This window comes from Pempheris klunzingeri, chromosome 3 (assembly GCF_042242105.1).
Source record: "Pempheris klunzingeri isolate RE-2024b chromosome 3, fPemKlu1.hap1, whole genome shotgun sequence".
NCBI lineage: Eukaryota > Metazoa > Chordata > Actinopteri > Acropomatiformes > Pempheridae > Pempheris > Pempheris klunzingeri.
In genome coordinates this window covers 16,789,772-16,816,818 of record NC_092014.1, presented here as the reverse complement: position 1 = coordinate 16,816,818, position 27,047 = coordinate 16,789,772, and the positions used below count along the sequence as shown (strand labels likewise).

The window sequence follows — 27,047 nt, the reverse complement described above, 5'->3', positions numbered from 1 at the left end:
ACACGTTTACGTGTGTGTCCGATCGTGTTTGTGTGTTATGCACATGAGATTGAGTCAACAAATGCATAAGCACATGTTTTGCGTTTCATGTTTTTTTTTTTTTTTTTTTTTGATCCTGACCCTGTGATTAACTGCAGCTTTTCAAGTCTGGAAAATGATCACGAGACAGAAAGAGCCAGCAGCCAAAAGAGACATGTCTCTATTTTTAAAACCCCACTTTTGTTACAGCACCAGCACCCTGCTTTCCATATGGAACCAGCACCAGTACCAGGATCATTCACAACTTCTCTGGTTTAGTTCTGATTTTTGGTTTACTCTATGACCTTGGGAAGAGTTTAGATGTTGGTCATTTTGTGCACATGGTTATACTATCACTGCATTCTTGGACAACACACCAGCACATGCACAGAGAGGAATATGGAGGAGTTTTGTTAACACTCTAAAAATATGAATATAAACATGAACCACAATGTCAATTGACTTAATCTAGCACAATTATGTGTTTTATACACTCTAAAAAAAAATGCTCCAACCAAAAGTTCTACATTATGGCTAAAAAGAGAGAGATAAATCTCACAGAGTAGGCTTGTATAAATCATGTTTTCACTTTGATCTATAGAATTAGTCAGAGAGTCTTACTGGGGCTAAATCTACTCACAGTGCAGTTACACTTGAGTATCCCTAATCTGCCTCCTCTGCTCTGCTTCTCCTCACTTCTCTATTGCAGATGTCAGAAAAGGCCCCAGGATTGTGTGTGTGTGTGTGTGTGTGTGTGTGAAGTGGTCTGTATCTGCTGTATCACCATTTGTGTTTATATTGTAAATATATATTGTGAAATGTAAAATATGAAGATTCTTCCCCTTATGAGTTCTGAAATCTAAAACACACAAACAGAAACAAATGTTTGGCCACTCAGAGCTTGTAAATGTTCTCTGTAACAGAGCGGGTCAGATAGAGGGAGGCGTTTGTCATCGCTGCATGCCTGGAGAAACACCAAGTCATATTATTGGTTCATCCAAGCACTGGCCTTATCCAAGAAAGATGCTCCTAGTGGGTCCAACTGCCTGTGTGTGTGTTTCAGTCCTCTGTCTGTGTTTGCATGTGTGATTGAGTGCGCAGAAGTGCATGCATGTGTGTGTTTTGGGCCCTATTTATGCTTCCTGCTAAAGCTAGTGTTGTTGCTAGGCATACTGCTGGGCTAAGAAGGGATGTTCTCTGTGAGAAAGAGGAAGAGGAAGTGAGCAGTGCCTTTTCCTTCTCTCCCTGAAACAAACAAAGACGGTGTGTTTCAGACTGTATGCGTTCTGTATTTTCTTGGAAATTTTTCACCAAGACGACAGCTCACTAAGACCTGACCTTGTTTAGGGTCAGTCTAAGCATGATGTGTGTGTGTGTGTTTGTGCGGGTGGGTGGGTGTGTGTGCTGATCCAGTACCACCACTAGTTTTTTTTTTTTTTTTGCCGCAGACATAAATTCTCTGAGAATAATGATACACTCAGACTGTGAGCAACGCAGTGATCAGATGTCAAGTCATTTCCTACAGAGCTGAGGACGAGAGGCTCTCAGCTGATGTGCAGGAGGTCAACAAGCTTGTTGGCTGAGATCTTGTCACACTGTAACATTTGGTGCTGGTTGTAAACAAGTCTTATTGAGAAGCACTTTATGTTGTACTTTAGGACCCTGAACTGAAGTTCATTTAGATGAGGAGCATTCAGAATACTCTTCAGTCAACTTAGAGCCTGTCATCAGTTGTTTGGATGATGGTTTTGTGAGGGTTTCTACACCCTGATAATTACAATCAGAGTGGCGATGATGACATGGAAGGAGTGTGTGTTGTTGGTACAGTTCAGGAAGTCCTGGTTGAACTGCTGGAGCTTTTCTCTGTAATAAGTGGACCGAGTTTATTTTCAGATTAGGACCTCTGGTCAAAGGGTCAAAGGATCGATTTCAAAGACACAACAGAGCTTCAGCGTCAGGGGAGCGTGTTTGTGTGCGAGGGAGAAGAGGAAGGGAGACCGGCTTCAGTATCAAGGGGATAATAGAGAACACTGGAAAAACAGAAGGGAGAGAAGTGAAAAAGTGTCAGCTTGTATGATTCTAGGATGAAAGCCTGCATCATATGTGTGTAGGAGAGAATGAGAAAGCAAAGAAAACGAGAGAGAGAGACGGGATTCATATGACTAGCACATGGCCGCGGACGTCTGCGCCGTTCACTTGTTATCCTGACAGACTGAAGACATTAAAACTTGGAGGAAGTAAGAGCAAGGGAGGCAGGAGGGAGGGAAGGGAGGGAGGGAGGGAGGAGAGAGGGAGGGTTGAAAGAGGGGGACAGGGTGACTAAGTCAGGAGAAAGGGGAAGTCTTCGTGGAGAAAAAAGGGAAGGGAAGGAGGCAGAGGAGAGAAAAAGGAGAGGTTACATGTGGCTATTTGAGGTAGCCGTTGAGCTATGGAGCGAGACAGAATAGCCGGTAAGTTGTGGCTTTTTCCAGCTTATTCGCTAACAATGACAAGGTTTTCCTCGGGAGTGACTTTTCATTAATCTTTTCTTTGTTAGAGGACTGGGGAAGCAGCTTCGTTACAGCAGCCAGCTAGAAGCCACCCTGGTTGTGTTTGCTTTATTTGAGCTGGAGTAGGAGCAGACCTCCAACAGTCTGTGTGTCTGTCAACTTTAATTCTCTGATGTATTTCTTTATATATGTTGCCTGAGCTACAAACAGACCTAAAGACTTTTCAGACATTTCTTCTCTCATTCTCATTGAATGGACAGCCTCAGCTAAGCGGACTATGAAGTACACACACACCATGTCTGAATAGGTACCATATGCAGAGCAGTAGAGAGTAAACCTCATGTGATGTGCTGTCAAAGATGACTTCCCACAGTTAGGAAACGTAATCTCCCAGTGCAAAGTGGCTGCTGTACTGTAATTGGCAGCCTTGTGTCGAATCCTGGCTTACATCTGACCCACATACACAACAAGGACCTGACAATAGATGGACTGAGTTAAATCTTCATGCCATCATCACATGATTGGACTTTAAGCTGAGGGGTCCGGTTGTCAGATTAATTCTTACTGACACAGATGGTTTATTTAGCTTACGGGAGTGGAAGCAGAGCTCGTATGTCAGCTAATACGATTTGGGTTTTTCGACAGACAGCAGACTCTTTTGAGGAATGTTCAGCGGGCATCCGAGTCTGTACAGTGTCCTGCATCTGCGGCGTCATGACGCTTTGCCTCTCTGTAGCTTCTAGCATGGCTTTTTCTCCACTTTCCTGGTTCCTTTTAATGAGTTACTCTTTATTGGTTTTAATGTGTGGTTTTAAAGTGCTAATAGAGATTCAGTGGAACTTCTGTTCGGTCCCATTTGTGTTCAGTCTGCACGTAGAGGATAAGACTAATCTAGCATCTTACGGTGATTAAGGCTGGACATCAAGCTGAGTGACAAATTAGCCTTTAATTCGACTGTTAATAAGGTGGCTGAGGTTCAGAGAGCCATATGATGCATACAGACGCACCGCGCACCCATTTTTATTACCACTTGGTGGCAGTGTTGCAGTGTCATTCTGTCCTATTTGGTGCAGCCACCATTTCCCTACAATCTGTGAAATGTTCCATGTGGATGATTCATATATTGCAGACAGAGGGATTTTTTTTTTCGTTCTATGGAAGGTGGAGGAATTTAGTAAGGACTGACTCCTGTGGGGCCAAGGGCTGTGTCATAGAGAGGTGAAGTTCTGGAGCATTATTTCTCCACATGGAAAACACAGCTGTCACAAAACGCTTCCCCCCCATCCTTCCTTGCAATTGAGGAAGTCCTGCACGGGCTGAGCTACTTCCTGGTTTTCAGCCAGTGCAGTGTAGTTCTGTGTGGACCTGTTGCCTTGACTACGCCACAGCCATCGACCCTTCCCCACCCACCCCTGATCCCTTCAGACTTTGTTATGATAATGATAGGAGCCGAGGCTGTGGTGCATAGATGGCTTTTTTTTTGTGTCCTCTTCTGCGTCTGTGCAGGATTAAAATAATATGTTCAATGTGACATGTCATCTGTCATGTCATCTGTTCCGTATGGTCACCACATTGGCTTGTTGTAATTGCTAATTGGTGACACGCTGCCATTAAGATACAACAAAGGGAACTGAAAGCAAAGCTTGATGTTCTGCCAATTAAACAGGAAGAAAATCTGTGTCCTGTATTTTGAGATGACACTAACTGTAACATTTGTGTGGCCTGTTAGCATCAAACAGACAACAATAAAAGCAATGATTCAGTAGTTAGAGTTGGGGTTTGCAAGTGGGACAGTTACTTCCTCTTTGGTAGTTTTTGATCTATTGGGACTCTCCCTGTGGGAAAAAAAAGTCTATTAAAACCTGCCATGAAGGGTTCAAGCCCCGGACCCATACTGAGTTTTTGCCTGTTCTAATAAACAAAACCTTGTGATTCATTATGTATCACTTTTCCCATCCTTTTCATCTCTCTGTCCAGCATACATGTAAGTGAACAAGCTGTATTCATAAAGAGCAGCACATAATGTGCAATATTACTTTTAGATTGGCCTTTAACTCAATGGCACTTTAATGGTATGTGAGCTTTAATGGTACATGAGCTCACAGCCTGTAACTTCTGTCTCCCCTTTGAGTCTTTCCCTCTTTTTCGCATGGGAATCTACGATTTAAGTGCTGATGTGTCCACCCAGAGCCCTGTACATCCTCACCCTCAAACACACGTGTGCAAAACCCCACCCACTTCCTCAAACACGCATGAACCCGGAGTTAAAGGAACTCAAGGAAATCACCCAACTCACCATGTTCTCTAAAAGAAGTGTACAGGATATCCTCTATGAGTGAACGCCCCGCAGTTCTCCTCCCACTACCCTCCCTGTATCTCACCTCATATTGTTTCTCCGATTATTATTTAGTAATGATAAGTGAGGGAGCCATGAAAACAGGCTGCACAGGGAGTTCAGGAAACTGACTGGGAAGCCCCACCTTCAGTCCTCCTGAGGGAGGACTTCTGACAGGTGAAATTATTCAACATGATGGAAACGCAGGTCAAGCCAGGGGTAAAATAACAAAGATAGATGAACTCTTCAGCGAAAGCTCAGTCAGGAGGTTGTTTACAAGCTGCTGTAATTGTGGTCAGCAAGGTTCAACGAGGGAATCAGTGTTGATGTGATTAGTTATATGAGCCAAGTGTCACTTTTCATTCCACAAGATAGATTTCTGTCCATAACTATAGTATCATTACTGTATAAACTTTTTACAATGGAAGGCATTTTACAAGATTTCATGCAAAAGATGTACTTTTTGATACAGGAATGAAGATAACTTGCCAACATTTAATTCATGAATTGCACAGTGTTACAACAACCACCACATTTATTTTGTAGCGCATTTTTATTGCCATACAATATAATGATAATGAGTAATAACGTTCTATTCAAAATATTGAGAAGTGATAGTAACTATAAGAAAATCTTCATATCGGATATATAAAAAATAAAAAAAATTTCCCATTTGCATTTTGGGCCATAAAACACACATGGAATAAATACATTATTCTTACAAGGTGCAGCGTTTAACACTAATAGTACATCAATTACATGCATATTAAATTACTTTGGAGATAAATGTAGAGGTATATTATGGAGAGCTTCACCTTACACCTTTGTCATCCTCTCACATTCAAACAGACAGGAAACCAAATGTGCCAGCTCGAATCTTCACGTCTGTAGGTGTGCAAGTTGTCTACAGATAAACTGTCATGTGATACTTGATATCACAGACTCTACACAGGATATCCCTGCTACAAATGACACTTGGGCTCAGTATAACAATTCCCTGTGCAGCAAGTAGCATCCAACTCTTAAAACCACTGCAGTGATATTGCTGCCAGCATAAATTGTCCACACAGCTTTTAGGCCAATTCAAAAGGCTTGCTATGATACAGTCAAGGATAATAGATTTTTCCAAAGAACTGTCACATTAATAAAAACTTGCGTGTAGTAAAGTATGTGAGTAGTGGCATCAAATGAATTGAGTTAAAGCAAGGCCTTATGTGCTGCAGATGCCTACTCTCAGTGAACTCTTTCTACCCCCTTGCCTCTCTGAGCCTCACTGTTTGCTCTTGAAACTGTCTATTAATTGTATTTTCCCTGTATTCTTTCTTTTTGTACAGCGGTTTCACAAACCTGTGCAATATTTCTGCATTGACAGCGTGTTATTTAGGCTCCGCTGCGATAAATGAGTTTATTCCACTAACAATCAGAAGTGTAATTTTGTCAAATTTCCTGAACATGTAGGCCAAACTGACCATCTTTAAAAGGTGTCATTTAGATAAACGTTGAAACCACACACATTAACTCATTTGGGCAAATAGAAGAAACACTTAAATAGAGAGGTTGGTTTTGTGCAATTTCCCTCCAGTAAATGTTTGTGGCTGTGCTGAATTCCTGCTCGTCCTAAACTGACCAAACAACAAAGCCTAAAAATCGGAGGTACACAGTAATGTCTCCTGTATAAACCTCATATTAGTACACAAAAAGAAAGGACTTATTAGTGTTATTGGTGACAAAGCTGGTGACATTTTGCGGAACATTACTGCTTTGTTCCAAATGCTACAATTAATTTACTTGTTAGGGTTATATACAACTAATAAAATAGCAATTGGAAAGAAAAATGAAACAGCGTTGAGGGTACTTAGGCATCAATCATACTGGGAATTTTTAAAGCAAAGTGAATTTAAGTTCTCAATAAGCCACAAAGTGAATAACAAATCCCACAAAGATGAATTTAGCATGAATTGTGAAATCTGACAATGACGCTGATTACAACATTGAATTACTTGGAAACAACACTGTGTGTATTTGTGAGTAGATCACACAATTTCACACCCATAATTGTTGTTATTAAGCAGCACAGAGAAACGGAGCTGATTGGTTAAGCAGATTTATCCCGCTAAGTGCAAAGGCCTCTGTGTTTACAGTTCTATTTCAGGGGCACCAAGACACACAAACACACCCGCGTCCGCAGTCACAGTAACCACACAAGCACATACATGCGGATATTCACAGAATGTTACTCACAGTGCAAACACACACACACACACACACACACACACGCATACATTTGCTTCTCCAGATGTTGTTTTGGAGCTTTCCCTCATTCTGTCGCTCAGCTCTGCCTCACAGCCAGCCCGGAGTGTGTATCCATGTTTAGATAAATACACGCTGGATGGGGGAGGTGAGTACTTCACACACCGTGTGTTTTAGTTTAATTGAATACTACAGAGGCTTGCGGTTTACAGTGCAGCCCACTTGGGTGTGCATGGGCACTGAGGGGCCACACACTTTGTTACGTTACCGTGTATGTGTACAGTATGTGAAAGTACACACTAATTCATACTGATGCATGCACTATACACATCAGCAGCTGTGTGTGGGCATTTATATAAATGCCCACACACAGCTGTCAGGATATATGATGCACATTATGTACGCTCTACAAGATGGTCCCAAAGCTTAATTGGACAACATATGACAACAAGCATCTCAGGGGATGTTCTACCCAGTAAGTTCCATGATTGATGGATTTAGGATTCAATAAATTCAAGTGCTGCGTGGACACACCATTGTGTGTGCCATGCTCTGTTCTTTATCCTAAGACACCTTCACAGCAGTTGTATGAAACAACCAGACTGCACCATAAACACACAGTGTTATTCCGTGTCACCATCGACCTCTCAGGTGTTAGGGTTAGAGGCCACTGGGTGGGCTTGGCATCCTATTAGTTCCCCTTTTGAATGGAGCTTTTCATTCAGATGGGATTTTCCTGAATGCTTGTAGGCTATAAAAGTGCCAGGCACTAGTGCTATACACTTCGTGCCTTCGCCAAGGGTGAAGCACTTCATGTGATATCTGATGTGTGACAGTATCTCCGCTGGAAGTGAAAATGTCAGCCTCCTGTAGCCTCCTGTTGCTTTAGTTTTAACTTTCGTTGGACTGGCTTCTACATTCACAGTAATGACCTTAACCATTAGTGTGGAAATGATCAAACTGACCTAGAATCAGGGGCAATTTGTTTGTTTCTGCAGGAGATTTATGGATAAGAAATACTGTAGCACATCCCACAGGGAGATAGTGGAGGTGGTTAAGTAAATGTAAGGCCAACAGTGATATTTCATCGCTTTCATCTACATCTTTCAACAGCGTTTCTCTGTTGAACAGTCTCTAAACTGGCCTCAGCAGATTCAAGGACAAGCGGTGAAACCAAACCCACCACATCAAAAGCTGGCTTGTCGTCGGTGTCACTCCCGAAAGAAATGCGGCAGTGCTAGATTACCTGGTCTGATGTGTCCACCACGTTCCTCCTGATTAGACAGTGTCACAGAGGGCGGGTTGCTGCACGATTCACCCTCTAATTCCCCAAAGGTGCTGTCGTATATCGCTAATGTCAACTTTCTCCAGGAAGTGTCTCAGGTTTTTCTATCACAGGCAGCTATTACAGAAATGAGTGTACTTTAATTAACATGCCAGCCACTTTATAGAGGTTGTGTACTCAAAACTGAAGCCTCAAACTCTCACTCTGTAGCTGTGACAGAGTAAAACTGGCCTGCCCTTCTGGAGGCCAACTGAGGAGCCGCAGACGCTACAGAGGATCTTGTTTGATTGCAGATTAACGTGGTTAAAGCAACTGTGTGACATGTTGTCCGCTTTCACTGTCAGAGCCGCTCAGACGCTGAATGAGGAAATCAGACCTGAGAGCCACTTTAGTCGAAAAGGGTCTCGGGGAATGACGGGGTCTGTTGTCTGCGTGAATGCTTGCGCATGCATGTATGAGTGTGTAGGGGGGCAGGGGAAACACACACACACACACACACACACACACACACACACAGGACAGAGGGGAGTGCGTTTCTAGCTACAGGGAGGGGAGGAGAAGGGAGGAGGCTTGCCTTTTTGCTCTCTCTGAAGTCTGAATGCAGCGATATAGAAAAGTTAGTGGGCAGTCTGAGAAAATAAGTTGCTCCTTTAAGAGTTTTGTGGGCTCGGACTTGTTTCTCAGTGACTCTATTTTGGAATTTGTTCAGAATTTGCAGGGAGCCACTTGAGGGTTGAAAGAAAATTAAGTTTCGTGAAAAAATGTCTGATACTGGAGTCAATCCACACTTGGAGGGAATTATTTCTGACTTTGAAGGTTTGTAATTTGTTTTCTTCTTTTCTTTCACTTATAATGTTAATGTTGACCAGCAAGATCTGTCAGACGTGTGCTGTTTGTGATTATTATCGACCAATATCTTGTGTGTATGCCTGTGTAGTGCTTTAAAGTGTATACATTTTTATGACTATGTGTACTGTGCATGTGTGTGTGTGTGTGTCTGCTTGATACTTGTTAAAAACAGGATGGTGGGCATGTTAGCCAAGTCCCTGTAGCCTATAGTCTGTTATTGATTATACCCAAGTTACGTCAATAATAGAAACAAACACAGCACTGACACCACACTATTCCAGCACCGGAAAGCCTTCAGCTGAAAGCTGAAAGAGGGAGACAGTGGAAACCTCAGCACTAAGAGCTAACATCTGTCTAAATCCTCATACAACATTCACAACTGTGTTTCTCTTTTGTTTGCTAAGCCAGTGTGGAGCTGGCATTAATCCCCTTTGTCCTCCTCTTCCTTTACCATTCTGTCTTTCTTCCTTCCTCACTTCTTTCCTGTTCCTCCTCCGGTCAGACTGGGTCCCTCCAGCTGGTCTTGATGGCCTGATGCTCACAGTGAGATCTCATTGCCTGATGCTGAGAGCAAAAGCCAGAAAAAAATACAAATCCTCAACAGCAAAGCACTCTATTTTAAGCCATATTGCGAGCTGTGTTTTGACATTTCAGGTAGCACAACTTCAGTCTAATAACCTGGTTTACGTCGACTCATTTTATAATCCGCTGACTGCTCGAACCCTTTTTCAGTGCATTCATTGGTGTAAGTGTGTTTGGAGAAGCTGAAAGAAATCTTGGTGAGTTTTTGTAAAGTGAAAAACCATATGAATTTGAAGAATGGAGGCATGTCGACTTGCAAATGCTTCTGATTATGATAATCAGAAAAAGGGAATCAGGTTGAGGTTTTTATGACAGTTTCAATAGATTTTGTCTTGATAAGGTTAAGAGCAAGAGTAATTGTTAATGGCAACACTTGGGTACAGATTTTAGCTGCTCATTAGAATATTTGATTTTGTACTTCACTTATGGCCACTGGTACTGGTGTCATATTCTCTATGGAAATGTCTGAACACGTCTTTCACTTGTGGTCAATGAAAGCAGAGTTAAGCCGTCAGTATGTGTGAAGCAAAGTGTACGTTGGATCATCGTACAGTAGCTGACACCACCGCACTCCGTACCGTTCCCACGGCAGAATTAGAAGAGCTGCGTGTGACAATTGACAATCGTTATTTTCCAAAACAAACCATACGACAGCACGTCCACTTCATACAGTGATTGGCCAGCTGTGCGTCGGTGAGAGAGTATGAAGGGTTTGAACGCGGACATACAAACGTTGTAACATTTATTACTATATTTTGTCAACAGAAAACATGGCATGGGATTTATTTTTTAATTGAAGGTTATAATATATATATACAGCAAATACAGTACTTATCATAACCAAGTACCCAGTTAGTGGTGGGTAGACGCTCTCATATGCTGGTAGATCATTTTTGTGCAAATAGAACATTAGAACATTTGGATAGAAAGTTCATGTTATTATTGTTTATTCAGAGTGACATAAAATGGCCTTAAAGCCAAATGTAAATATATGAAAGAAGTTAGAGTGAGGTCAATACCAGGCTCTTCCCTGTATGTACTCTTGTAATGGATTGTCAGTTGTGGTATTACCTACTATCTACCCCACCGTTAGATTATACTGATAAGTGGGAACAATCATAGTGTTTCCATCCAGGACAGAGATTGTAGAGAGAGGTGCATGGCGATCACTTGACTGAGTTAATCCCCTTACTATCCCCGGTCATTATGTTTTCCAGTACATCGCACTGCACTGTGTCTCACACTGAGGAGGAAATAGGCGCAGAGAGGGAAAGGCAACGTAATTGCTGAGCACACTAAAGATGTCATAATGCCTCTTGGATGGACTCCTGTGTGAGGCTATTATGGAAAATGGATGAAAGAAACCACCATTACAACTGCACACTGAAACAAAATTATGATCCTCTAAAAGGTAGAAAATGTCACTGCTGAATCTAAACCGATGAGTCACCAGAGAATAAGCCCAGAATAAGCCCATATTTGTATATTCAGAGGCTTTGTAGAGTTGAACATGGGCTCCTGCTATGTTTGCCAACCTAAACTGAGTCTAATCCAAGGTATTTTGGACTGATTGTCTTCTTGAAGGTGCCATGTTGTTGCTCCAGTGTGGCATGTGGACACAGAGCGGAAATGAACATTGAAATGGAGCGGGCGCGCATGTGTGTGGTACAATTTCTAAACCTGGCAGAGAGGCCAGTGTGTTATTAAGTTGGTTCGAGTGGGTCACGTGCGTAAACACAACACTTACTTAACAGCTCTCAGTGGTCCTGTTCGTTCTAAGAAGCAAATTAAACCACATGCGGCATGTAAGGCGTATGACTGTTAACCCAGTTATATTAAAAGCTGATTTCTAAATGTACTGTATGTGATTTTTCATTTGACTGAATCTTCATTCATAATCTTCATATCTTTTTTTTAGTCAATCTGTCTCTGCTCCTTCTACGATCATCATCATCACACTCTCTCTCTCTCTCTTGCTCTCTCTCTCCTGCACTGAGAGGCTGAAGATAGAGCTGACAGCTCTACCCAGTAACAAGTGGTCTGAATATTTTAATTTCTGCTTTGAGGTCAACAAGCTCTAGTTTAATCGCATGTTTAATCATTTCTGCATCAGTCCACGTTGCCAACCACTTTCTCCCTCCCAATCTCACTTATAGTCACAACTTTATTGAAAGTCCAGACACTGTGTGCTGAGAGATGCTAAGTGGAATGCAGCCACTGTTTTTATACCTTGAGCGGTCACTGATGTAAATCAATCTGTTGATGAGGTGGATGGTTAAGCAGTGCTTGATCAAAGGAACTGAACAAGGCTGTCAAAGGTTGGGGCCTAGAGACCCTGAAGCTAAGCACCAAGCCAGCCATTCAACAGTTCAACAGCTGCTTGAGTAACTTTGTGTGTGTGTGTGTGTGTGTGTGTGTGTGTGTGTGTGTGTGTGTGTGTGTGTGTGTGTGTGTGTGTGTGTGTGTGTGTGTGTGTGTGTGTGTGTGTGTGTGTGTGTGTGTGTGTGTGTGTGTGTGTGTGGCGGCACTCTTAAATCTTCAGTCAAGAGTGAAATTACCTCTTGGTTCTGATTATGATTCAGATCCTCCTTTTAAACATGTGGCACTTTAACATCACTGAGACAAAGTAAAGACTATGATCTGCACCAACCTACCTCATCTGTCACACATCATCACTCTAAACCAATCCTCCCAGTCTCCCAGAATTCCTTTGTGCTGGACGCAGGGTGTCGGCCAGACCAGGAGGGAACCACAGAGTAAATCTGACACAGCGAGCTGTACTGCTGCTGGTCGGCATTCGTAAACCCAACACCATCAGTGGGCAGTATGAGGAAGTGTGCGTTTGACAGTGTAGCATTACGGTTTTGTCTGGCCGAGCAAAATACCATCGTGTGAAATTCTATCGTTCATTGTTTGGCCTCGTCTTGTCAAATGGGAGGTTTTTCCTGGTTTGACCTCACCATCTTGTATTCTGTGGCTACTGACTTCAGATAAACTCCACTGTGCATAAAACGGTTTTGTATAACCGGTATTTGACAGAGAGTAACTGTCTTGATCGTGACTTACTGCCTGAGGCTAGAGTTACAAGATGGATTAGGAGTTCAAGGCTTTGTACAGTACAGTACATCCTTTAATAATTAAAATACTAGTGTGGTGGTTTTGTGTTTCAACCTAACTGCATAACTGTATTTTAGAGTTTTCCTTTAAACAGTTGCACGTTTATGAGGTTGTCTTATCAATTAAAGTATTTACTATTTACAAGTGCAAAACAGGGCCAGCCACATCCACACGTTATGGTCTGAGCATTATTTTCATTGACTGAAGGGAGAATCAGGCTATAATTGAGAGATGCCTTCATTTCTGACTTTCCCTGTAATGTTTTAGTGATAAACCTTCACATTTTCTGACCTGCTCTTATTTGCTGTGTGAATTTTGCTGCAAAGTCGACACTTTGTATATCTGTTTCACATTGCAAGCCTTCCAGCAGCTCAGTGGCACATAGCAGATTAACATCAATCATCAGAATTAATTAATAAAGTATTTCTGTTATGTATACAGTTTATTAACTGCAGAGAGTATGACATGATTATGTTGTCGTCTGGAAATGTACATTATGTTGAGATTACATCATTTCTTTTGCTTTTACTTTAGATTTTACAGATCCAATGTAACATTGATCCCAGTCTAGAAACCATTTGGGTTAAATATCATAACATCATGGTATTGTATGCATTTGCACTGTCCTGGTGTTAATTATCATGAGCTCATCTCACGGTCCCAGATGTTTCAATGAAATATCAGCACATCTGCCTGTTCGGTCAAGTTCCCATTACTGAAGTTTTTCCCTCTCAAAAACGTCATATATTCTGAAAGACGAATTGCTCCTAAAGTACATAGAAATGCATGGTGATTGTAAGGTCAAGACTGTTTGACTGTCTCAGCATAGCAAACAAAATGTACCAGTGCCAGTGAAGACAATAAGAGGCAACTTTATCTTTTCTTGTTTTGACCTCCCCATTGCCTATCCTTGCCTATCTCCAGTTTCCCTTTCCCTCCTGTCCCACTGTTTGTTTTCCTCCCTCCGACTCTTTTCCATCTCCTATTAGTGCATCTGGGCTGAGATGATACTAAATGTTTGTGTTCATTGGTCTGGTTGTCCTTGAGAGAAAAGTGCTGACACTGATGATAAAGAGGCGGCCGAGCCTAACACCTGGGCCGTATTAGGACAGATGACCATGAACCAAAGTAAGGATACAGCTGCCTCCATCTTTGTTTTTGTTGCGCCAATAATCCTGTGCTATATTGTCTGTGCTGCATTATCTTCCCACATGAGACACCGTGGGATACTGGACACTGGGCGGTGATCTGTAGTGGAGGGACGTGGGGAGACGAGACTCCTGGCTGCTGTTAATGAGGTTCTTCTGAGGTAGACTGGACCTCTCATTTCCAGCTCATAGTCTGGGAATGCTGCTTCACCGGGAACGATACTGCTTCATCCATCTTTCAGTCCCCCACTCGCACACAAATACTCTCCTCATTGCTCCGTGATCTTGTACCTAACAACATTCCTGGATGGAAGTAAATGGTCTAGCTCCCATTGTGCTTGAGCTGAACAAGAAAAGACCCACTGGGAGGTTCTGTGGGAAGAAGCGCGATTCTTAAAAACATAGGAGCTGAGTGATCGTCTGAGTGAGAGATGCCCCGAATGCCTTTTTCCATTCTCCGTATTCCCAGAGCACATTAAAGCACAGAAAGATTCAAATTCACTTCTGCTCTTAAATCATGTACACTTGACCGCACAGTCACTAAATACAAACAAACGGCTTGAGAGGGAAGCACTCAAGCCCTCCGCTGTAGTCCCGTGCCTGAGGGCGCATAATCACAAAGCAGCCAAGAACAGAAAAAACTAATCTAAGATCACTTATCAGGTCACTGGCAAAACAGCGTCTCGGTTCAGCTCTTTTTATTTTGTCAAAACTTGGATGGATCCTGATATCTGTTCAGCTTTTGTTCTCACATTTACAGCTCTTCCAAAATGTAACAAAAGTTTACAGCAAGTGTCAAGAGATGTCAAAGTATGCACGGTCTCCTCAAGTGCTGCTGCTCTCAGAGGAGGTTCACATGCGGTACCTCTCTGACTGCACAGTACAGTCTTATAGTGCGCATCACAAACTTGCAGCTGAAATCTGCAGACCAGTGTTGGCAGACCAACTTATTTTCTGGCCAGAGTTTAAAGTAGCCACAGCCTTGGACTCCCTCTCAGCAATTATAAAACACAAGACAGAGGAAAGCAGGGGTAAGAAGGACACAGTCCAGTGGCCACCACTTACAAATTGCGAGTTTATTGTGTATAGTGTTTTTTATGTGTGCATCTATATCAAAGTTTTAAAAGATTTTAAAGCTGTTTTATGGTGCCTTACTGGATAATGAACTCAGTTCTCATCAGAATTTGTGAGAGTGTGAGAGAATGGGTATGAGTGGCTGTTTAATGTGTTTCTTTGTGCCTATTAAGAGACATTTTATGTGTTCCACACGTAATGTATGTGTATGTAGTTGCTATACAACTATCTCGAGTAGCTAAAGCTAGCCTCTCAGCCTCTGTCACTATTCTGTAGTACAAAAATGCCAAGGATGAAAGAAAAACCATGCTTTAAAGCCTTTAAGATAAGGGGTGTACAGGGAGTGGCGGGGGGTTAAGGAGATTTGTAACACAAATCGCCATAAACTCTAAGACGGGAGTGCAGATCCATTTATTCCCGCAGTGAGCAAGAACATCCTTGGTGTGTCGGACTATCACAAAAAAAGAATGATACTTTGGCTCTGCCCTGAATTTTTGTAAGGGGGTAAATTGTATCAAATGTCCACCATGTTGGAATGAAGCAGCTTATGGCCGTAAATTAGATTAGTGGCGCTGGCTGATGTGTGTGGGGAGACGGCTTTGATGTGATTGTGTTGAGCTCCGCATCCCCTAACAGAGTTTCAGCTTTACACAGCAAACTGCAGTGGGGACGGGGCACGGTCCCCTCCCTGTGGGTGTAGTCGCTTAAAAATAAACACGTATACATTCCCGTAATGCATACTGCCTCGTTTTTACGAGCACTTTGAACCAAACTACATATAGTTGCATAAAGACGCATGCACACGGAGACACGCCACAAACAGATCAAATAATCAGCTTTGTGTTTGGGATTGTAGGAAACAGGAGATGTTCTTCAGAGTGTGCGTGAGTCAACTGGTCTAACTAGTGTGTCTTTATGATACCAGCTCCTGGCCTTTGGCTTGGCACAGCAAAACCCACGATTGGAGTCAAATTCAAGTTGACTTTGAGCCAGTGTACTCTTCCCATGGGGTGATTCCCTCCCTCAGTATCTTCATCTTGAACAGTGCAGCTATTCTCTCATGTCACAACTAACCAAGGGGAAAGATGTGCCTCTATCTCTGCGCTCATGTTGCTCAAAAAAGGGGAGAGTTGGGACTTTTTTTGGCTAAATACTTGGCAGTGAACAATGCTTGGCTGATTGCATGCGTTAGAACATGTCATGAAACGGTTCAAATTGCGTTGTGTAAAACCATAGAATTTTATGTTGTAGTGTACCACACACGCAGCATCCGTGTCACGACAACACAACGCATTGAATCGACCGAAACATGCTACAGTGAAAAACCTGCTGCTGGTGCTGAGGGATGTAATGAAATTAGATAGGTATGGCTTAATTGCTTGTGCATGCTGTTTCTTTTGTGTTGCCACCAAAATTGCTTCTACAGCCACCCCACCCTCAAACCTCAGGCGCTTTACTACTTGGATACTGTTTATAATGTGTTTTAGAAAAAAAACAATTCACTTTGTTCACTGCTCAGTTAATTGGTATGACCTTTTTGATGAATATTTTATGATATTGTTCCAACTGCCAATAAACACCAATCTTGACCCATAAATAGTTTATATTAGGGGAAAAATGAGCTTGTTTTGGTTAAGAAAGCAAAGTGCTTTCAATATATTGTGGTGTTTTATGCATTGGTACAAAGTAACTAAGTACATTTGCTCAGGTGCTGTACTTAGGTACAATTTAGAGATACTTGTTTCCATATCATGCTACTTTGTACTCTCACTTCACTGCTTTTTAGCTGAAAATGGTCATTTTTTACTAATTTTTGACTTGTAACCATTTACAAAAAAAAAGCAGTGTCTATTTTTGATAAGTGGAAGTATTTAGGTATATTTCTCTGATACCTCTGTAGTTTTGGATTTTGATTTAGGATTTTGCAAGAAGGACATTTATTTGTAATTGGATATTTCAACACTGTTGTATTGGTACTTTTACTCAAATAAAGTATCTTAAAGTATCTACTTAATAATTGTACACTGTTATAGTGCACTACTTTGTGAAGCCATGGCTATGTCTCAACAACAACAGTTATTTTCATCATTTTATTTGGCATTATTTTTTTCAAATAATCAAATCATAGTAAGATGTCTTATCTCTTTTTCCAAAAGCCTAAAGTCCAAAATCTGAGGATATTCAGTTTATAATGATATAAAACAAAGACTGAGAGACTGAGAATGATATAAAACTGAGACTAGAGAAGCTGAAACCAGAGAATGTTTGGTATTTCTGTTTTAAAAAAATGCTCACATGATAAATAGATGATCAAAATAGTTGCTTTGTGTTGATTGATTAATCAGTGAGTCAGCCAGTTGTTTCAGCAGTCCAACGACCTTGTTGCTGATGTGTTGTGTTTGTCCCTCACATGCAGCTCTGAAGAGGTCCTTTGAGGTGGAGGATGTCGACACTTCATCTCACTCCCCCGGCTCCCGTCGGACAACCAACTCCCCTCACCGCAATGCCATGTCTCCCACCAGCATCTACTACCGTGACCTGGGCACTGCTGCCCCGGCCACCAACAACAACAACCTCAACTATACCCAGCCCCGCTCCATCATGGGTGGAGGAGGCTCCAGGACCCCCGAGCCTGTGTCGCGTCGCTCTGAACTTTCCATCGACATCTCCTCTTCCAGCAAACAGGTGGACAACATCACCAGCCCTTCTTCCGCACGCTTTGTGACCAACAGCGCCCTGAAACGCCCTGAGGTCCTGGGCCACTCCAAGACCCCCGAGATGAGCCACAAAAGGGAGGTCACATTCGCCAAGACGCCTACTGACTCCCCAGTCATACGTCGCAATGAGGGCAACAATAACAACAACGGCACCAGCCGGCTAACTGAGCAGAATCACGCTCGCAAGTTTGAGCCCCCTAGTCCCGGGGATGTCCGTAAACCTGAAATCAGCATCACCAGAGCTCCCCCAGAAAACAACGGCCACCACCCAGTAGTGCACCACCCACACCACCCCAACCCTCACCACAACACCATCGTCACCACCTTCCGCTGCTCCTCGCCTAGTCATGCTGGACGAAAATCCCCCAACCCTGACAGTAAGTCTGTTTAATCATAATCTACCCCTCAGTCCAGTACCTATACCTCGCATCCTCACACTGCCACATCCTCTTCTTTCTATTATAGAAAAAGTTTTTGGAAAAACTTAAAGGTTCCCAGTGGGGTTCACAGAGAGTTAGTCACTAAAATGGCAAATGCATTTCCTTCATCATAAAACATTTGAAAAGCAGATTTTTCAAGTATTAATATATAAACTAAATGGGAACACACTTGAAAAGCTGCTCCGTACCTCGACTAGAGGTTAAAAACTCCACAGGAAACCTTTAAAGGTCCCATATTATGCAACTTTTTCAGTTCATACCTCTTTTGGTAGGTCCTACTAGATCAGGTTTACATGATTTAACGTTAAAAAAACACACTGTTTTTCTTATACCCGACACGGCTGCTGCAGCTGTTTTCAGCCTCTGTGTGAACGCTCCGTTTTAGAAGAACAGAACAATCGGCTGCTTTGCTCTCGCCTTTGACATGTTTGTGTTACCAGGAGCTGGCGGACAGCAGGGTGGATTCAGGAGGTGTTCAGTGGGCAGTTTCAGTCGGCCTGCTGAAGGCCTGGATGAGGTCACATGATCAACAGATCCCCTTATGACATCATAAAGTTTCATACACGTTTACTGAAAGATGGAGCAGGAGAAAAGGAGAGAGAACGGTCTTTTCTGATAGCTTGGCGGTCTCTAGACACACTGAGGACACATACATATGCTGAAAAGACACTTAAAAAATGTACGTTTTGAATGATATGGGACCTTAATGGTGGCAGTCAGTGAAATTTCCTCATGTTCATTTCCCACTGATCTGTGGTGCACTTTCTCTGTTCAATCATAGTGGCTAAAGTAGATAATGTTTACCAATCTGTTAACTTAGCAAGTGCTGTTGCTGTTTCTGGAAATGACCTTTTAGCAACATACTCTTGGATTATCTTTTTCTTCTCAAGAGCAACTTAACACTCACTCGCCCAAAATTTCATTCATGCTGACCATCTTCTCAGCTTGCTGTAGTGATGTAGAAGTGTTCTCCGGGGAGTGTCAGCACACCGTGACTTCATTACCACTAACTCTTCTGACCACCAAGTTAGACATTAAATGCTAAGTAAGCACCAAAAGCAAACGTGTAAACTCTGCAATTCCTAGTGATATGCAGTTTTTTGAAAGGCTCTCATACATTTAGAATAATAACACACACACACAAAAGAACAACAGCTAGTGAAATAAGTTCTTACTGTACTGGGGTAAACTGAAGCTAGCTCCCCTTTGTACCATATATTCCGGTATCGTAGCTTGGTTGTTTTGGATAATATTTAGTAGCGTACTTTCTGTGAAATTACATGTTGGCGTCATTATGCTTTCTTTTCTGTCTGCTCATACAACATTTCCCCTGGATCACATGCAGAATCTCTGGAAATTGTTGGCTCATTGTGTAAAATCTGAACTCCAGTAAATTGCTGTTTTACCATCGCAGTGCTGTGATTTAGTTCACCAGCCTGTGTGATCGCTCTCGCACAGACTGGCCAGTTTGGTGTGACAGTGTCATCAGTGGAAAAGAGATTAAAGTGAGTGTAATAAGCTCAAATCTTAAACTCAAATAAAACCAAATTACATTTTCTTATGTGAGATGGAAAGACCGACTTTTCACTCTTGGCCGTAAGCTAGTTTACATTCAAACCCCACTGGGTAAAAAAATGTCACATTTTCCAGATTACATTTCTTTTGGACATTTTTCTTCTGACGCCATATCTCACTGCTCCTTTCTCCACTCATGCTGAATCTAACAGAATAATCCAAGTATGAGATCTCTTACTGGGAAAAAAAGTCAGGAACTGGAGCGGCTTGTTTGATTAGTCTGATGTCTGTCAGTAATATAAGTAACCATGTCCTTGGAGGCCTGTCTGTCAGTAGAAACAGCAGACTGAATGTCTGTATTTGTGGTAATCATGTCTGTTCTTAATGCAGTATTGGAGCCGGGGTGTTTTTTTTTTTTTGTTATGTGATGAAAGCCTAACCTTGGCAGTACCAGAACAGTAGTGTGGTAGTTAAATGGTAATTAGCTCTACAGTTGCAGTAAAACTATATGCAACAGAGGGGATTTAGATTTTAGCCCACAGGCTTACATTAGCTTCTTTGATTGAGCTTGTGAACTGATACTGAGCTGACATACAGAACACAGTTTGTTTTTCAGTGTTTCTATTCAGTAGCCATTTAATATGTAATATGAAATAATAGTAATATATGCTACCTGTCTGTTAGATTTCAGTTTTCACATTGTAACCGAAAGTGGCAAAGGAAACATTAGGGACAAAGCTGTCCTCAAAATACTGCGCACACAAACACACCAGTATATATGTTTCTTTCATTCACTCCTATTTGGAGAAAGTTTGTTACAACTACCTAATTAGAGTTATGTAAATGAGGCTGAATTTAGAAATATAATCAAAAATGTTTAAGTCTTCCAGGTGTCCCCCATTTTAACAGCGCATTTACAATATTTAAGCAAAATACAGGTAACAGCATTGTATGAAGCTTACCACAATTTCTTACACCAATTTCTGATGGAAACATCAGCCAAATGCGAAAGTGCATTCATCAGCCAGTTCCTAACTGTGTGTACAGTGAGTTTTTAGAACATTTTTGTTGAATACAGTTGCCTCCTGCAACCAAAAAATGACACAGTAAAGCAGTAAAACAATGAGCTGAAACTCGGTATAAAGCTTGGGAGAGGTGCAGATCCAGGAAGTAATTCTCTGCACAGCAGGTTCCTCACTAAAGGGAACTCATTTCACATTGGTTTGACTTTGACATTCAACATTGTTATTATAAAAAATTTGCGAATTTAGGCGATTAATCATTTGCTGCTCTATGTTTTATTTAGTTATGTGTCATGTATACAAATTAAATCACAAAACTACAGCAAAAGGGTGAAACTGCAGCATTTGGTGCAATAAGTGTCCCAGTATCACTATTAACCATCTTGCCAAGTTCTTTGTAATTAGCCCTTGATGAAATATAATGATGATAATGATGCTTTCCTGTTGATTTAGACCATTTGATGTTCTTGGACTGTTCCTACTGAAATACTGCACTTTGTCATTTGGCAGATGTTTGTTGTTGAGCCACAGTGTGTTCACCGTCCCCGTGTCTGTCACTGTGTGTCTGTGCTTCACTGTGTTGTGCTGTACCCAAAATGTTTCTACTTCATAGAACTATACATTTCTAGTCTGTGTCTGTGCTCTCCTACATTATGTGGGTGGTAGCCACTTATTTGTCCACAGAGGGAGGCCCTAATAGGGGTCTAAATGAAGGGTGACCTGCCTGGAGGGCCCAGGGGTCCTGACTGGGCCCACCCTCTGCTCTCACACATTATCAAGAGGACTGAAAAAGTACTTGAAATTATTGTAATGTACCTGCCATTGAGGTCCAAGCTATATCCAAGGCATGAATACACATTGTTCTCTTGGTATGCAGAGAAAATTTGGTTTGCTGAATGATTATTTGCCCCTTTTGCGCCAGATGCCAGCGTTTTAATTGATTTTCTTCCTTGTCATAAATAAGGAGCTGTTGGCAACAAACACAGATTATTTAGAGTCGTTTTATTATTTTTACACACGGCTGTCAGCTGTGCCTTTGAAGGTCTATTAGATAAGCTGCTTTCCTGCCCATTCAGTTTTTCCAGGAGGAAATGACATCACGCATCATTTGTTCACACACACACACACACACACACACAAAAGCACATAGAGTATCCTGTGGGTCCTTCCGTGTTCTGTCAGCATGATTGTTTCCCCCTGCTGTGTGACCTCACTGCAGTGCGCTTCCTCTCTCAGGGGTCATGTGATCTAAGTCAGTCAGCTTCCTCGCAAATATCCCTCTGTTCTTTGATCTGAGCATCACAGAGAATGAGATACACTGGGGTGTTTCTGCAAAGGGAAGCATGAAAAGATCTGTGGACACACATACACATACTATAGAGTGAGCTGGAATTACTGGAAGGTCAGTGATAAGTAAATACGTCATCTTGGGCACACGGACCAATCACCTAACTTTTTGCTCGTTCCTGCTCCTCCAGTTGAATGATTTAAGGCTTAACATCCTCTGGTTTGAGACTGCTGGTCAGATGAAACACGTGTAATTTGGTGACATTTGAAGGTCCCATATTCTGCTCATTTTAAAGTTCACACTTGGGTTTGGAGGTCCTCCTAGAACAGATTTACATGGTTTAATCTTCAAAAAGCACAGGGGTTTTCAGTGGGCAGGCACAGTCGGCCTGCTGAAGGGCTTGAGGAGGTCACATGATGATGATCTTTTCTCAAAATTTGGCAGTCTCTAGGTACATCTGTAACACATTTATGTTGAAAAAAAACATTAAAAAGTGCATTTTGCACAGTATGGACCTTTAGTAGGCCAAACACTTTCCAAAAGTATTAAACTGTCATTTCAAGTCAGAAGTAGTGAAAGTGTACAACAGGACCTCGAGCACATCCAAAACTTTCTATTCAGTATAATATGAAGTGACAAAAATAGATTCTAATATTTCATTCAGTTTAACTGTCAAATGGCAGACATTGCTGGAAGAAGCTGATACAAAATCTGTATGTTATGACTAAAGATAAGTGTGATAAGTGATGCTGCTGTTGCACATGCAAGAAAAACATGACCATCAGGTTCACTTCAGGCTACAGACGCCAGACTCATTCTAATTGGTATCTGTTCTGCTGCTACGTGTTGAGCCAGATGGGGCGCCTTATCTCGACAGGCAGGCCTGCTGTTCATCAATCCATCAAACACTGCTGAGAGAGCTCTATCTAACATCTCTAGACGGAGAAGCGTAGACCACCTTTGGTCAGAAATAACACATTTCTTATCACTTTCCAGACCAGCTTCCAAATTTGAAAAACCAGGAGACCCTTTCTGAGCCAAATTTGTTTGTTCTTCACATAGAGGAACCTTGTCACTGAAGAACAGGGATCAATATTGGGCTGCAACTATTATCCCGACTAACCATTTTATTGTCAGATAAAATGCCATCACAGTCCCATCTGATATCGTCAAATACTTTGTTTTGTCTGACCAACAGTTCAAAACCCAAAGACCTTCAATTTACTATCACATGTGACAAGAAAATAATAAAATGCTCACATTTGAGAAGCTGGAACCAGTAAATATTTGGATCTTTGGCTTGAAAAATAGAATTGTTGATTATTTTTCTGTCAGTGTCTGATTGGCATCTATAGATTAACATAAGACGTTGGGTAGAATAAACCTCAGAAAACATAATTGGCTTGCATTCTTTTTGACATTGTAAAGAGAAATACTTCCTTTTAGCACCAAAGATGGACTTATTCTCTTTTACTGTAACTTGACTCCGGCAAAGCTCATTAGAAAGGGAGGTTGACCATAAATAGTGCAGTTATCACTGGGATGATGGGACGGGTAGGTTATCATTGGGGTCACATCCAGTAACCTCGTTTAGCAACTCCTTTAGTGTTTTATTGTGATATGGGGAGGAAAAATATGCTGAGACACCAGAGACGGATTTGTCTTTCCATCTCAACTAGTAAGAGAGTGCAAAGGAAATGAGGTTCAGTAGAGATAGTGCTGCTTTCTGCTATGGAGAAGAAATGTGTGTTGAAGGGATCACGTCATGTAGTGCCATTGTGTCATGTCTTCCTATTGTGAGGGTAACGAAGAAAATAGTTTCTCCTAATTCCAACACAGCATTTTCTGTATGTTGTAGTGGAATTTGTCCTCATATTGCCTAAATAAACAGATTATCTTGTAGTACATTTGTTTTCCTAATTGAGGTGCACTTATTATGGAAGAAAGAGCAAGTGAAGTCATTTGTCTTTTATTTGGATTGACCTTCTGAAAGTGGGGAGGAGGAGCCAGCGGAGGGAGGTGGGTGATTTGTCTCTGCCTGTCTATAGGTCAGGAAAGGGCACACACGCACACTTTCTTCATCTCAAATTGTTGTCTTACTTTTGTTGTCTCTCATTGACACACCAACACAAGCACGCGCACACATACAGGAACCCTCAGGCATATCCGAGGTCAATCCTCTTGCAGTGTAATTACTCTGGACCGATCCCAGAGCATTACTCAGTATGACCTGGCGGCTAATTACCCAGAAAAAAAGGGAGAGAGGTAAAGAAGAGGAGAGACGGATTTTGCCTATATGCTTGTGATAGGGAACTGTTGCTGTTGGAAAATAACATTACTTATAAGTTACGCAAGCAGCTGCACAACACCAAGTGATCCCCCCCCCCCCCCCCCCGATAAGCATCAGACCAAAAAGTCGTCCCAGCACATATGTTCTCTTACAAATTTTGATCATTTACTTTTATGGCTGGGAGACAATTCATCTATTTCATCTTTTTCAACTTTTAATGAAGTCATCTTCTGATGGTGCAGTCTTAATATGTTTCTGATCTACAAATTCTGCTTTCCAAATTAACGATTCAGAGCAATTCGTAATTACAGCAACATCAAAACAGTGATTCATTGTTTTGAATCCTCATCCGTGCTGTGATGATGATTTCAACCACATTTCTCAGCCTCGTTTTGTGTGACATGTCTTTAACGTGAAATGCTCTCAAAGCAAGCGACACAGGAGTGATCATGGAGGGCTTCACTTGCTCAGTGACCATTTGATTAATGTAATTGAATCGTTTTGGCTTTGGAAAGGTCTACAGTCAACTTGATCCCCCGCCCCCCCTGCCATCACTCTTACATTCTAAAACCCCAATTACTGTTTGAGAATCAGTATCAGCCCCAGGCATCGCACATGTTATTACATCAGTGGATTGGATAGGTGAAAAGATGACATTAATTCTGATAAAAGAAAACAGTGTATAAACATTATAGCATTTAAATTGGGTAGGACCTCCTCATCTAATGTATGTCAGTTCTTGCTGTTCCATAAAGACATGAATTTTTTTGATAAAGGCAATTACAGTAGACCAGGTAATATCCACATCCTTGTAGTCTAGTAGTTCATGTATCATTTTTTTTTTCGCTATGTAAATGTTATTTAACAATTAATGCATCATCATAACAGGTAGAGACGTGAAATAATGAGAAGATGGAAAGAAAAACGCTTTTTTCTCTCTCGTGTTTTTTTGTTTTTTTTAACCTTTGCCTTAAGATGATCACATTATGATGTTCTTACACTGGGGCACAGATTGTCCCTGAGTGTGTCTTTGACTAAGCTGCCAAATAGTGTTCACTTGTGCTCACTTGAAGTCTCTGAGGCTCTCGACGGTTACGTCTGTCGTTCCAGTTGCAAAATGTCCCACAGTGATAATGTGTCACTTCCAATGATCTTGAATGTGACTGTCACTGTTGGTGTGCTTCCCAAACAAGCCACCAGGAGGCAGTGTGTGACAGGTGAAATCTGTTAAGACACTGAACCTGGTTGGTTTGCAGGTGAAAAAAAGCTGCATTTCCTCCAGAGCAAACACCAGATTTTTAAGACTCGTGTTCTTTGTGTCAGAGAACTGAGCTTGATAAAGCTACTTCAAACAACTTAAGGGTCGGAGGCTTGAACCACACTGGTGTCCTGTTGCAGAAATGACTCTTTCCGTTCATGTTTTGTTAAAGTTTTTAACATGACCAATATATCACTTGGATAGACACTAATTCAAAACAGTGTCTTGTCTTGCAGCTCTTTGAAGTGAGTGAGACACTAACAAAACTGGACGTGAAAGGTTCTCCTTTTTACGAAGGAGGAGGATGGAGGTGGGAGAAATGGGAAAGGGACAGCCCCTCTGCCCCAGATAAATACACACACACACACACACACACACACACACACACACACACACACACACACACACACAGTTCCCCTCTCCCCCAGATAAGGCTTTCGGAAGTTGAAGTTTACATTGAGCATCTGGGGGAAGTCAAGGGTTAAAGAAGTTTCCCACCACTGCAGAAAGACCTTTGTCCTCTTCAGTCATGTTGCCAAATCCCACAACTGCAGTAGACGCCCCCCTCTTCTTTCACTTTCTCCAGTTTCGCCTTAACATACATGCAAAAGCACATACATGTTCAAACACACACACACACACACACACACACACACACACACTCACTTCCTCTTTTTCTTTTTCAGAATGATCACACTTGGTCTCCCACAGGGAGTTTAACAAAACAGCCTAACTTCAGATACCCACACACACAAACACACACAAAAACCACCTATATCGACCTTTTCTATCACCATATGATAAAAGACAAGTAGTAGGATATGGGCCATCGGAGCCTGATGAAGCAAACTGAGATAATGTTCATTCTCAGTTGACATTATCTTCATTTAGCTGGTCGTCTGCGGGTGAATCCTCCCTCCTGTTTATCCAGATACGAGACTCCGCTGTGGCTCCTTTGTCCAAGAGACTGATGGGAAAATCATCTCCCTTATCTTGGCCATGGAAATGAAGAAATAAAGCCAGAGTAATGTGGGGCCTTGAAATGGAAAAAAAAAAAACATGCTCACATGAGACATAATCAATCAAAACATAGATCACCTGGAAAAATGAAGGATTACATTTTTTATCATATACTTAATTTAACAGACCTGCAACGCAGATGACATTTTCACACTGAGAGGTATCCCTTTGGTCAGGCTGTCTTTCTCAATGGGATCATCAAAGCATTTATATTTACAACCAGGATGGTTGAACAAGAAAGGTTGGTATGAGGTCAGTGTTTCTCTACATACTATGCTAATGACATTTAGCCGGCTTGTTGGCTGATAAAGTACTTACTGTTTTGTATAGACAGACAGACAGTATGCACA

At 41.8% G+C, this 27,047-nt stretch overlaps 1 protein-coding gene across 3 annotated transcripts in view; it reads left to right on the top strand.

Annotated features, from left to right (window-relative positions):
* Window positions 1–27,047, top strand: part of septin9b (septin 9b) — a 74,020-nt gene that overhangs the window by 12,935 nt on the left and 34,038 nt on the right. Inside the window, exons 1-2 of one of the 3 annotated variants that reach the window (XM_070854835.1) lie at window positions 2,384–2,468; window positions 17,564–18,241. In XM_070854835.1, the coding sequence (XP_070710936.1) occupies window positions 2,447–2,468; window positions 17,564–18,241 (700 nt within the window). In that variant the 5' untranslated portion in view covers window positions 2,384–2,446. Of the gene's footprint in view, window positions 1–2,383; window positions 2,469–9,121; window positions 9,194–17,563; window positions 18,242–27,047 lie in introns of those variants that run through there. The other 2 variants (XM_070854827.1, XM_070854843.1) reach the window with 2 other exon arrangements.